This window comes from Motacilla alba, chromosome 15 (genome assembly GCF_015832195.1).
Source record: "Motacilla alba alba isolate MOTALB_02 chromosome 15, Motacilla_alba_V1.0_pri, whole genome shotgun sequence".
Taxonomy (NCBI): domain Eukaryota; kingdom Metazoa; phylum Chordata; class Aves; order Passeriformes; family Motacillidae; genus Motacilla; species Motacilla alba.
Window position 1 is genome coordinate 3,353,957 of NC_052030.1, and position 13,221 is coordinate 3,367,177.

Sequence of the window (13,221 nt, forward strand, 5' to 3'; positions counted from 1 at the left end):
CTAAACTTCCCTGACATTGTGTTGAAACCCAGGATTGCGTGAAACAAAAATGAAGGTGGTAAAGATTAAGAAAATGAACAGTGGACTTGGATAAATGATGATTAACTTATTACTGAAAGCTTTTTTTTCCTCTCCAAACATAAACTGAATCTAACCAGAAGGTCTGTGCACTTCAATGCATTAGATCATACTGCTGTATATTTCATGAACAGAATATTTAATGAATGTTCTTTTAGCTTGGTTTTATTTTGATGTCTTTCTATAGCCTTTTAAAACAGATTTGTTTAAAAAGTAAATCACTGACAAAGATTAATGTTTGCTGGCAGACCTACTGTAGGCAGGAGGCTTATCTATTGCCCCTTAGTGATTCTGTACGTCTGGCTCACATCCCTCAAGCTCTTTACAAGCAATAAATGTGATGAACTTTTCTCCAAGCTGAGCAAAGGGGGGACTGAGTGGATATGCTCAAGTGGAACGATGTTTCTCTGTGTCTGAGTTCATTACCCATAAAAACATGAGACGTACCTTGGAAGGTGTGGCAGGTGTCAGCAGGCAGGTGTGCACACGAACGCCGAGCGATGTTTTAAGCACGGGAATGCATAAGCATGTACAGAGGTGGTTGGTTGTGTAGCCACACAGAAGATTTAGCAGAGGCTGTACGAGCAGGCTGTGTGCACATAGACATGTATATGAAGACATGTATATGAAGGCTTTTTATGTCAATCTACATGCATGGACATGGGCTGTGGCAACTCATGCGGGGATGGAAGCACGCAGGCTGTACGGGCCCCGCGCAGGTATCCGGACCCCTGTGAAAACGCAGCTGGGAGCGGCTCTCACCAACTTCACAACAGCGGGGACAGCGGGGCTCTCCCCGAGTCTGACACACTCACCGGGCGGCCCAGGGATAGGGCATGCCCGGGGAACCCAGAGCGCGGCGGGTCCGTGTCAAGGCGGCTCCGCCGGGCGGGGAAGGGCCCCGGGCCGAGGCCGCGCGGGGGCGCGCCGGGGCCGCCGGAGCCCGGGCCGGGGCCGCCGCAGCCCCGCAGTCCCGGAGCCCCGCGGCGGAGCGCGTGGGGGACAGGCCCGCAGTGACGATCCCAGGAGCCTCGGCGGGACGGGCAGCAGCAGAGGGGCTACTGCTGTCCGCTGGAGTGTCCCTTGCGGCCGCGGGGACTGCCTTCCCTCTCCGCCCGCGCCCTCAGGGACCCTTTTGGGGCCGGTATAAGCCTTCAGAGGTGCCATAAATCACGGAAGAAAGGTCGGTGCAGGATACGGCATTTATTCCTTTTTTTCTGCCTCCTAATCTGTGCCCACTCTCTATACTCCACGCGAGCCGAGACCGTGCCACGGGACCAGCACCACCTCCGCGGTCAGTCATGCTAAGCCAGAAGTCTGTTCACCCCAAATTACTGCGCCGATTTAACAGCGTTAATGAGCAGTTTAGTTAGAGACTGTCTCAGTTTGCCACGAGCCCTGACATGCCGCTGCTTCACCTGCCTTGCAGGCACAACACAGCACGCGAGCACCTGGAAACCCAGACCTTCCCCATTTACCTTGCCACCCCAGAGAGTGACACATGAAAGTTTCCATTGCTGGCGTCAGTGCTCCAGGGCAGCCCAACCCGCTGCAGCCTCCCTCGCTAATACACGGGGCCAGCTGAAAACTTCCACTACTAAGCCAGGAGCCACTCTACCCTGGCAGGACCGGCCAGGCTTCCTACTTCTCCACAGATGGACTTCCAAGAATGGTCCTAATGCAGTGACTGCTCTTGGGCAAAATGCCTGTTAGAATCAGATGAAGCCAAAGACATTGGAAGGAACAAAGTTATCTGGCAGATGAGATGACCAGAAAGGTGAGAGGCTGGACAAGGCACCTTTTCCCTACACGCTCTCGGCTGGTCAGAAGAGAATGTTCTTGACATACTTTCCACAGAGGCAGCCTGGTGGTCACCTCCTGTCCCAAAATGGGGCCACTTCTGTCATCCCAGTTTGCTGTAAGGTCCACTAAAACCTGTTAAGAACTAAAGCTCAAGAATAAAGCGGGGTCGAGTAGGAAAAGAAAAGGAAAATTTCACAGGAAATGCAGAAAGATTCCTTCCCTATTTTAATGGTAATGTGGACACTGACATTAAAGCAGGAATGGGAGATGGTGCAGGAGAGGCTTTAAACTCCCTGTACAAATAGAAATACAAAAGTCCCTTTGGCCACAGTGCTAACAGCAGAACCCTGTAAATATTTCATGATTCTCTACGGCAATTGTTTGACCCCTTTGATCCCCATGCTACCAGAGGCAATTGACAAAAAACTGTTGGGGAATCACTTCACTGAAAAATTTAACAGTCAGGTAATGTGTGAAAGCTAAACGGCTCTGAAAACGTTCATGTCTCACATGGCAGGATCGCTTACAAATTAATATTGCCTAGCAAATGCCCGGAAAAAGCTCTCCTTGAAGATGCCAGCTAGGCCAGCACTGAGGCACAGGAGGAATGAAGCAATGAGAACCAGTAGCTGTCTGTGCCGCAGTCCCTGTACAGAACCGTGGTGAGGCAGGTGCCAAGCGGCTGCTGCACTGTGGGCGCTGCAGCCACATCACCGCTGCCCCAGGAATGCCACAAAACTTGCACTGCAGTCCTGCTGCCACCGCACTGCTGTCCCGGTCTCTGTGCTGCTGTTGCCACTGTTGTCACATTAATAAACTGTGTCTTGCTGCCAGGCTGCCACCTCACCGCCATCCCAGCTGCTGAGGAGTCACCACTCCTCTTCTGTTGCTGAACTGTGATCTGTAGCCACACTAGAGACACTACAGGACTCTCATGCTCTTCTGCTCTGCAGGGGTAATAAGCACGATCCCTTGTGCTTCACAACACACTTTTGCCACTTGGCCACTCCAACACTATCCTATCAGGCCAAAATCACATGAAACATCTTCCTCGTGCTCCCTTTTCTTGCCATTTTCCCACTTTGCTGCATTATCATTCACACACATCCCTTGCCAACTACACCCGTGAGTCACAGCACTGCTCTCGCACTGCACTGAGCTTCTGCCACTGCAGGGCCACTTTAAAACACTGCTGTCCCACTGTCCCGCATAAAACCAGCCCATACTCACACTGCACTGTCACCAGGTAAGTCTGTGGTGTTGTCCTCTTGCTAACTCAGCTGTGCTCCAAAACTGTGGCATGGTGGTAAATACTTCATTTGCTGCCTTCTGCTACAGCGGGATGGTGCTGTCAGATCAGCACAGCCCTTTGCAAATATCACACCAGAAGTGATCACTGCTGTACAGAATGGCTCTTGTCTGGAATATTGTATTACTACATCAGTAGACTGCTAAACTCCTCTGTCAGGCTACAACACTCCACAATTATCACACCCATGCACTGCCAAACTCTTACCACATGGTACCAGTATCACATCTCTGCTCTGCCCCAGGACTGCGTTAGCACACCACTGCATTGTCAGCGCCGTGTTCTCCAGACGCTCGGAGCTGCACGCACCGCATCCCAACCCAGCAGAAAGTCCACAGCAGAGTGCTCTTCTGCAACTGCTGCGCCGAGCTGGTGTGCAAACGTGTCATTAGGCTAAGATGACATCGTGACTTATACTTAATGCATCATTACACTACCCTACTTTGGTTAATTCATATACACTCAATTACAAAATGGTAAAATATCCTGAAAGAGTATTACTGCTTAATGGTATTAGAACATCACTGCACCAATATAGCATAAGCCTAATTAATAAAATATCACTGCATCCTGTATCCTGACAGTATCTTAGCATTCTCCTGGAGTACACACCCACAGTGCACTATATTGCTGTGCTGGTTATATAAACATGCCGCTTCTTCCTTCACTCTGTCTTTTTTTCTGCACAGCTACAAATCTGTCTCCCTCAGACACAACCCTCTAGTCCTGAACTGCTCCTTTTTGCTGTTACTGCAATAATGACATTCTCCATGGAGTCATCCCTGCAATCTTTTCTGTGTATCTGATTGTACCACTGTAGTGTCTGCATCTGCGACCACATCACTGCACCACCAGGAACAGGGTGATGATGTTCCACATCTGTAGAGCTGGAACAAGATATACTGGTGCTGCTGGACCACAGTGCATTGCTGCTGCAATATGCATCGCTGTGCCCCTCTCCTATGTACTGCAAAATTACTGTTTTAACTGTTTCACAGTGGGCTGTGAGGGCTAGAAAGAAGTTTTCATATTAAATGAATTATCTGCTGAGCTGTTGCTGTCTTCTAATCACAATGTGGAGCAGACTGGTGTAGCAGCACCTGCAGCCTCAGACTGCAACCCTGGATATGTCTGCACCTATGACCCGGCCACAGCCCAGGCTGCAGCCTGGGCTCTTGCAGGTGTAAGTCCTTGCCTGTTTCAAACCTTCACACACATGTTTACACAATGCTGGGCATTTATTTCTTCATTCACAGAAACAAAATTTGTATCATTCTGTGACATGACAGAATTTCTATACATCTTACGCCTGGGCCTTTATTCATCCCAGGATTTTGATACCACTACCAAAAAGAAAAAAAGCTTCATGTATCCCATGTAACAAGCTCTTTGTGTATCCTAAATTATAAAAAATTATAGCTCCCCATCTTGCCCCTGTACAGGGGGACCTACTACAGCCCAGTCCTAAAAGTCAGTCCTAAAATCTCCACTAATTTTTCATTCTGTCACAGTTACTTCAAAGAAAGCAAGTGAGAGATGAATACGGAGAGAAAATGTAATAAATAACACTACACTCCAAAAGAAAGACGCTGGTGTGTGCGTGTAAGCACTGGTGCAGTGTACTAAGTGAAAAAGTGAAAATTAGAATCGTATCTCTCTCATTTCAGTAAAGGGCACTGTTGAACCCCATAGGTAAATTTTGCTACATTTACAGCTTTCAGAACTGTCTTTTGACATGGGAATGCAAACAGCAGAGCAGGTAAAATAAAGATGCTGTTCAGATAAGGACGAAGCTCAAAACCAGAGGGGTTTCCATGAATGGGAGACCTGGCATGAATTTGTTTGTATTTCTAAAGCTTTGGGGACATACAGCTCCATGGACTTAAAATCTTTTCTTGGATACATCTTCACTTCACTCAGAAACACAGCATAAGTCAGAGCCAAGACCACATATTTCAAAGCCTGGTGCTGGAATACGGCTTTTTGTAACCTGGTTGAGCATCAATCTGCTGACCAGGCTCTTCCTTATTGTCACAACAAAATTTTAATCTAGACTTCGGATGCACCATTGACACAGGGAGGGTAATACTTGTTTTAAGTTAAACACAACTGTAAAATTCCTAAACAGCAGACTGTCAGTGAGGATGAAAAAGTGTTGTGCTTTGGAGAGAGCAGATGTGCTTTGATTTTTATCTGGAGAAGTCAAAATGAACAGAAGTATTAAACATACGGGTGTATCACCGCCTTCCATACAATTACAAATTTTTTTCTAATTCTCTCCATAATCTCAGTCTGAATGGGCTCCCTGCAAAGCCTCCCAAACACACATTAAAAAAAAAAAAGGAAATAAAAAAAAGGAGAAATAAAAGAAAGAAAGAAAAGACTCCACAATAACAAATTCCAGAAATCATAACTCTGGTTTAATCGATCATTTCCAGGGCTGGATGGAACTCAGCCACCCAGACTACTGGCTTATACCTATAATTGTGCTTCTGGAAGATTGCAGTTACATTAATCTTCCCAGAGATTACATTTTCCAGTAACATCCCTAGATGTCTCTAAAAGAAAATTTCAAGCTAGTCTCCTTCTGCCTTTTCATTTTTAGAGGGTAACCGTGTTGGGTAATTTCACTACCAAAAGCAGCTAAAAGCGACAGCTTTGTACCAAAAGAGCTTGCAAACACCAAAAGCATCTGTTCCATTCTAACATAGTGACTGGGAAGGCTTCGGAATTGGGTCAGGATTTTTTTTTTTGTCGTCCTCCCCACTACCTTCTCCTGACAGCTTCTGCCATCAGAAATGATTCATATGCTGATTGTACAGAAATGTACCATAAGGAGATGTAAACAAATACAGCAAAGCAAGGCGGGGAGCCAGAGAGATAGAATCTAATAAGTAAATAGCTTTTAAAAATCTGCTTCTCTGACTCTCACCCTCAGCAGGCAGAGCCACAACTTCCCTCGGTGACGGGGAAAGCACCGGCACTTCCCCCGTCAGCACCACCGAGAGCGCCCTCCGCAGCGCCTGGAGGGGCCGGCGGGCGCCGGGGGTTCTGACCCGCGCCTCGTCCCCGGCGCGGAGCCCTCCGCGGGGCCGACCCCGCAGCGCCCCCGGCCGTGCCGCAGCGCCGGGAGAAGTTCGGCAGGGGCGGCCAGGAAGCAGTGCATTTACAGCTGCGGGCTGTGCCCGGGGGCACGGAGGACTCCGGAGCGAGGAGCCGAAGATCTGTGAGCCGCAGGAGGAGGGGGCGCGGAGGGAAAGCGGGTGGGAAGAGAGGGAGGGGTGGGTGCCGAGGGGCGCTTTGCCCCTTACCTGGCCAAAGACCGAGCTGAGCATGGGGTGCAGCTGCTGGATGAGGGGATCCACTTCCACTGACCGATCGCTGCCGCTGGATTTGGTGGAACACTTGCTGCTGGATTTGGACAGAGGTGAAGCGCCTTCCGAGAGCTTCAGGGACTCTCTGCTGGACCTCTGCCTGTGACTGAAGAAAAAGTCCTCCTCTGCCTCCTCCCCATCCCTGTCTGAGAGCTGATGCTGGTCCTGGGGGTGACCGTGGCTGGCGTGCGGCGGGAGGTGGTGATGCTGCCTGGATGTCCGCACCGGTTCCTTGCCGCTGCCTCTCCTTGGACCTCCTTCCGCCGGCTCGGGCTGACTCTCCCCCCGTCCATGTGACAGCTTCCCCGCGCCCCTCGCTCCGTCCTCCCGGGCGCCTGGGTGGCAGAGCGGCCTGCGGGCACTGGGCTCCCCGGGGAGCTGCTCCAGGCTCACCTCCCTCCCCATCTGCCCGCCTTGTCCTTTGCCGTCCCGGACGCGGCTGCCGCGGGGCTGGGGTTGGCCGCCCGCCGCCCGCCGGCTCCCCGCCGCCTTCAGCAGCGAAGTGCGGGACTCGCTCTTCGCCATGGAGGAGCCGCTCATCGTGGGGCCGCTAGAGCCGCATCCCCGGCCGGGCGGAGCGCTGCCGCTGCGGGCAGGGCTGCGGCGCGCCGCTCACGGCATGTCCTGCGGAGACCCGCTTAAATCCCGCACCGCGGCCCATGTGACAGCGCAGACAAAGGCCGCGGCAGGGGCGCTCCGGCGGGGGCTGGCGGGCACCGTCTCCCCCTCCAGGGCTCTGCCCCCCCCACCCTCCGCGCCGCCGCCTCTCCAGGTGAGCCGGGGCCTCCCCCCGCCGGGGACCGGCTCGGGCCGGGGCGCGCCGCAGGCGAAGCGGCGCCGCCGAGGGGTGCGGGCGGCGGCGGGCGGCGCTCCCGCAGCGCGGCGGGCGTGCAGGGCCCGGCAGCCCCGGGCACGGCGATGGGGGCCGCCGGGCCGCAGCCCCCCGGCGCGGCGGCGGGCGGGAGTCGCGGGACCATCGCCCCCGGCGGCACGGACGGCGAGGTTGGAGGTGTCAGGGGGGCGACGGTGGGGGAGGCCTGACTCCCGAGGCTCCTTCAGCTCTCAGGGAAGGAGCGCAGTGCCTCCGAGGGCAGAGCCGGGAAGGTGAGCACCCCTGCCCCGTAAGGTGACCCACTGTGCCCCTCGGACAGTTCCTTCGCACCACAACCGGGACCCAGCACGGTTTGGGGGTCGTGGCCCACCTGAGTGCACCACCTGTGCGCTCAGCCTACCGACGCGGGGCCGCGGTGGACGCTGCCCCATAGGTCGGCACCTATAGGTCTGATCACTATAACAGAGAGGATTCAAAGTCTTGATCCAGATTTCACAAAGTTCAGGAGAGGAGGCTGTGCTGCTGTGTCCCTGACATAGCTCACAGGAGATGTTTTAATGCAGATTTTGAAATGGACATAAAAGCTTTGCTAGGGGACATCATGTAAGGATATAAAAATGAAGGAGTTTGTACCTAAAAAGCCAATTACTTAACATCGTTGTAATCAAACACAGGTAATTAAGTGGCAACAGGTGCTTCAATAACGATGTTCTGTTTAAAAACAGAAAGAGATAATGGCATCAAATCAGACATGTTTCCAATGGGGAAAGATCCCAGTTGCTTCTTGCTCATCCTCAGACAGTGATTGTGCCTCACTGCCAGACTTGGATACCTCAGCAGTTTATCTACCCAGAAAGATGAAGGTGTGATTATCGCATAATAAGCTTACTCATGCTCACTCTGCTCTTGCTGGCACATGCACAGCAGTTACGATGTGATGACAGTCTTCTCTGCAACAATACAAGTGCAACTTCTCTGCAGCCTGGGGTCCCATTGCAGCCTGTGCTGCTGTGCCCCCACCACTACAGACACATGTGCTGGTCAGGGCAAAGCTGCCATGGGAAGAGGAACATGCCGCAGCCCTGGCTCAGCGTTGCTCCATCTCATCAGCTGTGCGATCAGCACCAGATGCACAGCAGGCATGTGCAATTCCTGCCCAAGATGCCCTTCATCCATCCCGTGGATGGCAGAGAGGAAAAGAGGCTGGCCTCTCTGCCTCTCTCCCGCTTAGGACACTTGGCAGCAGCTGTTGTGGTGGCTAAATGGGCTGTTGAAGGGGTTCATGGCAGGGACGCTTGTCAAGCACCAACTTTCCACTCAAACCTGCAGCATCATTTCAGCTCCTAATTATAGCCAAGGTACCTTTTGGGGTTTTGTGGTGGGCTGGCTTTTATTTCAGAACAAGCTGCTCCTGTTTGTTGTCAGCAGTGCAGAATCACTACTCATGGCTGGATGAACATGACTCCTGGCTTTCCCTACTGCACCTGCATTGCTGGAGCCATGGCTGCTACAGGGGTCCTTCTGCCAGGAATCTCAGAGGTAGCAGGAGGCCGAAAGGAATATTTCTCAATATCTCCATGTCTTGGGGAGTTACTTCCATCAGTATGTAACATTGCTTCTCGAGAAGCTGCTGTTTTTGGAGTTACAGCTGGTGCTGATGAGGCATTGTTGTGAGGAAGTCCCACAGATAAGATTCCTCGCTAGTTTGACTAACACTGCCCTCACCCTCCTTGGGGTCTTTTGAGCTATTCCTGAGGACTGTAGTACCATTTCTGTCTACAGGTGGGTTGTAGCTCCTTGCCTCAATCAACTGAGCACGCAGAATTTGGAGCATATGTCTCATTAGTGAGAAGGGACTCACTAGTGCAGGTGTGATTCATCACTTTGGAGAGCACGTCAGGGATCAGGGCATGAAACGGCTTGACTAACAGAGGCAATAACAATGCAGACAGGGGCCATGTTACAGAATCGAGTAACAAAACAGCAGCAGCAGCTGAAAAAACTGTAATGGGACAGAGTGAGAGCAAAAAGCAGAAACCTGGCTGTCCACAACATCTGGGTTTCAGCTGAGAACTAACCATAGCTGTTGAGAGAATCTGGAGTACATCCTCCCACAAATTCCTTTTGGAGGTTCTTCATGTATCTCTTTTTCTAGACAAATTAATCTTGGGATCCCAGTGACTGCATAGCATCCACTGCATACTAAAGAGCTAGTTATTCTGGAGCCAAATGCCGGGGAACAACAGTGCCCCGCTGCAGAGAGAAGCACATTAATTCCAGCACAGCTGAGCAGCGAGATGTGCAGGGACATCTCTCCAGAGAGAGCGTGGCTCCTCTTCCATCTGGCAGCACAAAAGAGGACAGGCCTGAATCCTCAAGACATGAAGATTATATTATGTAACATGCACGCTTGCTGCTTCCTGAGACAGAGCTGAGTTTAACTATCCATGTGATTCAGTCCAAGGCCAAGCCAGAGAGGAGCTGTGCTTCCCTCCCGAACCTGGGGGATTCTGGAGCAAGTGAGTAGCCTGAGGCTGGCGGGGGAAGGTAGATCCAATTCCAGCGTGCAGTGACAAACAGCACTGCCTGCAAGTGTAAAATCGTGGCTTTCTGTAAGAGTGCTTATCAAAAAGCAAGCCTGTGAGCAAATGCATGAGCATTTTGGGAGGAAGGGTTTTGTCAATTCTTTTTGGCTTCACTTGTGCATAGAGATAGTTTTTGACAAAAATGGGAATACTGTTAAAACAAACAAGGGCTGCATTGCCTCCCCTGAATTCCATTTCAGAAAAGGCCTAGTAAAGGAGTTTAAGAGTAAAATGTGTGAGCACTGCCCATTAAAAAAAGTCTCGAGCAAGCTGTTGATGGGAAGGCACAAAATGCCTGTGATTTTTTTTTAGTCTTTATTATTTCTCCCACCTGCATTTTCAAGAACATAATCATCTAGGGTAAGTATGATATCATACAAACAATTTGCTAAAGCAAACTAAAGTCTAAGCTGGCCTGGGCTGAGAATCAGGATACTAATCAAGAATCTGTCCTGTAACAAAAGATGAACTGCCTAGCCCCCATTTAAGGCCTTTCCCTTTCCCCTCCATTGCTTTCAGAGGATTTTAGAAACACATCATGTTTCAACAGTCATATAGATGCCAAGTGTTGGTCTTCAGGCATATTGTATTTAGACAGGCATGTGTCTCCTCCAGAGGAAGCAAAAGCACTGACAGCTGGAGATTCTGTTTGCTTGAAGACTAGGTTTTGCTCTTCAAGTTTTTCTCCACGGGAGAGGAATAATCCCAACAGTATTACAAAGGCATTATTGTTCCAGCTGTAATCCCTGTGCTCAAATCCATCCTTCAGGTTACTTGCATTCTGATTGCAGAGAACTTCCCTTTGTATTTGTCAGGACAGTGGCAAATAGATTGGCTGTCACTGTTTTCTGTGGTCAAACAGCATTGAAAGTGGAAAGGCTGCAGTTTGATCCTGTAATAAGCCTACAGGAATGGGAAATGAGGATGAAGGGCAATGGAACAAAAATAACAGTCCACAAGAGAAATGGATGAATGACAGGAAAAACACAATTGCAGAAAAGCCAGATGACAGGGAGATAAGGGGCAGAAGAAGTGTGTAGGGACAAAGGTGAAGCTGCCTATACATTATAATGTAAATATACAGGACTGGCCAGAGGGCCAGGCTGTGCCCACAGAGCTTGCAGTGGGAAAAAGAGGTAAGTGCAGTCATGAGTGAGGAAGAAAGGAACTGTTTCCAAAGAGGAGCAACAAACCTTTTCACTGTGATGCTTTGTGAGGGCACAGATCTGGGCTTGGCTCTACAGCTTCGTGTTGTTGGCACATGAGAGGCCAGTCAGAGAAGGAGACCACATTACACACAGAGATGATGCCCCAACCCTTTCTTAACTTGTAAAAACAAATAACATGAAAGAAGGTGTAACAGAAATTCTGCTTTTCAATGGAACAGATACAACTGGGCTCCCTGAGCTATCATGCGTAGCCTAACTCTAGCCAGACTCCTATGAAGGGATCCAACCTTCCCTACTCCAGGAAGGTAACAAAAGTAAATAATTTTCCTGGAATTACTCCTCACCCCACCTCCTTCCTACACACCCTTTTTGAGTCTCAGTCTCAGTTCATACAGCTAGGAATGCAATTAATTAAGCTGATATAGCTGGCTCAGCTTTGCAGCTGTAGAGCCCCCGGCTGGCAAATGTCACCTCTTTCATATCAGACATCTCTGTTACCAAACTACAGTCAACTTCACAGTCACATCTCTGTAGAAAGCACTGCTGTGCAGGTGGAGTTGAACTACAAGGCAGGCAGGAAGCACCATTAAAAGTCTGAGTACAAGTTCCAAGAAAAAAACCCCAAACCTCTGAAAATCACTGAAGCAAAACTGATGTATTTTTAACAGTGGCAGTGGTCTCTCTCTATTTGACACAGTATGGAGGCATAAAATGATAATATGACAAATAGTAAATAACAAAGGGATGCTCAATTGGTCAGCTTGTCTTTGGTTTACACTGAGAGCAACAATTAACGTAGGAGGGAGAAAATTAAATCACTTCATAACTTTCCACTTTTCAGAAGACCTAAGCAAAGCTCTTTGGTAGGAGCAAAGCTTTTCACAAGCTCATGCAGATGTTTTACAAGCACAATAAACTACATATGTGATGGAGTCGTCTCTTTCTGAAATGTGATCTGGACTTCAGGATTATGGCTGCTTTTCAGAGAGACAGGTGGACTCTTTAGCTGCATTTAAAAGGATTCCTGATTATCAGGTAAAAAGCCTGCATTTTTTTATTTTTTTCCCTTTTTTTTCAACTAGGAACATTTAATCTTTGCCAGTTAAAAAAAAAAAAAAAAAGGTTATTTATCAACTGCCTAAAGCATTAGTTCAGGGAATGGAAAGAGAGCAGCACTGAAGGCCAGATACTTGCAATTTGGGTGGGAAGTAGTTCAGGGAAAAAACTGAATAAATTACTATTGCTTTTATTGTCTAGCAGCCAGATCTCAGGCCAGTCTCCTGGCATAGAAGACAACTTGTATTTATTTTGGGAGAGGGATATTTTCCAGTGGGAAGAGTATTAAGGTGTATCAAGATTATCATACATCAGTCCTCATATTTTATTCAGCCACTTTTGATGCACCTGGGAAATCAGAATAAAAGTAGTCACTGCTTTCATCCTTTGACTCTTTCAACACCAACAACTAAAATATGAGCTGAACAACTAAATGTGTCATGGAACAACTCCATTATACAATGTAAACTTAGTTATACAACAAACAGGCAAGAGTATGAAATAACCATAGTGAGTTGAAATTCATTTGGGATCAACTGGAGTGAATCACTTATTATCTCCAGGGCAGCTGTTCTCTCTCCAAAGAGCTGCTCTCTCTCAAATTTTTTATTTAATGAACATTAATTCTGGTACATAACCAGCCCAGTTATAAGTACAATATAGCTCCAGGGAGAGACAGGGTTTGGCACATCTGGTTTATAACCAGAAAGAAAAGCTGTTAAAAAGGAAGCTGAATTACAAAATGTGGTCAGGTTTGTTAGCAGCCAGTAGCGCCTTTCAGATGACAAATAGCCCTGGGATGCCAGTGAGGAAGGACACCTTGTTTGAGCTGAAACAGCTCCTGTGCACACATGCCCACCTCCCTGCTGAGCCAGCAGGCTCGTGGAGGGAGAGGGACAAGATGCTGCTACAGTGTCACTGGCACAGGAAACTAGACAAAGGCACTGAGAATGCCTTATCTTTAAGGAACTTTTTTTTTTCAATAATTAAATAGAAGACCTGATGTCCCGAACAA

General features: G+C 49.1%; 1 protein-coding gene across 9 annotated transcripts in view; it reads right to left on the reverse strand.

Annotated features, from left to right (window-relative positions):
- The window catches only part of CABP1 (calcium binding protein 1), a 54,121-nt gene that overhangs the window by 20,478 nt on the left and 20,422 nt on the right, over positions 1–13,221 (reverse strand). For 2 of the 9 annotated variants that reach the window (XM_038152416.1, XM_038152415.1), the window contains exon 1: positions 6,502–7,278. The exons of 2 other annotated variants lie outside the window; for them this stretch is intronic. In XM_038152416.1, coding sequence (XP_038008344.1) covers positions 6,502–7,104 — 603 coding nt within the window. In that variant the 5' untranslated portion in view covers positions 7,105–7,278. Of the gene's footprint in view, positions 1–525; positions 668–3,397; positions 6,471–6,501; positions 7,279–13,221 lie in introns of those variants that run through there. 5 more of the 9 variants (XM_038152417.1, XM_038152418.1, XM_038152419.1 and 2 more) reach the window with 5 other exon arrangements.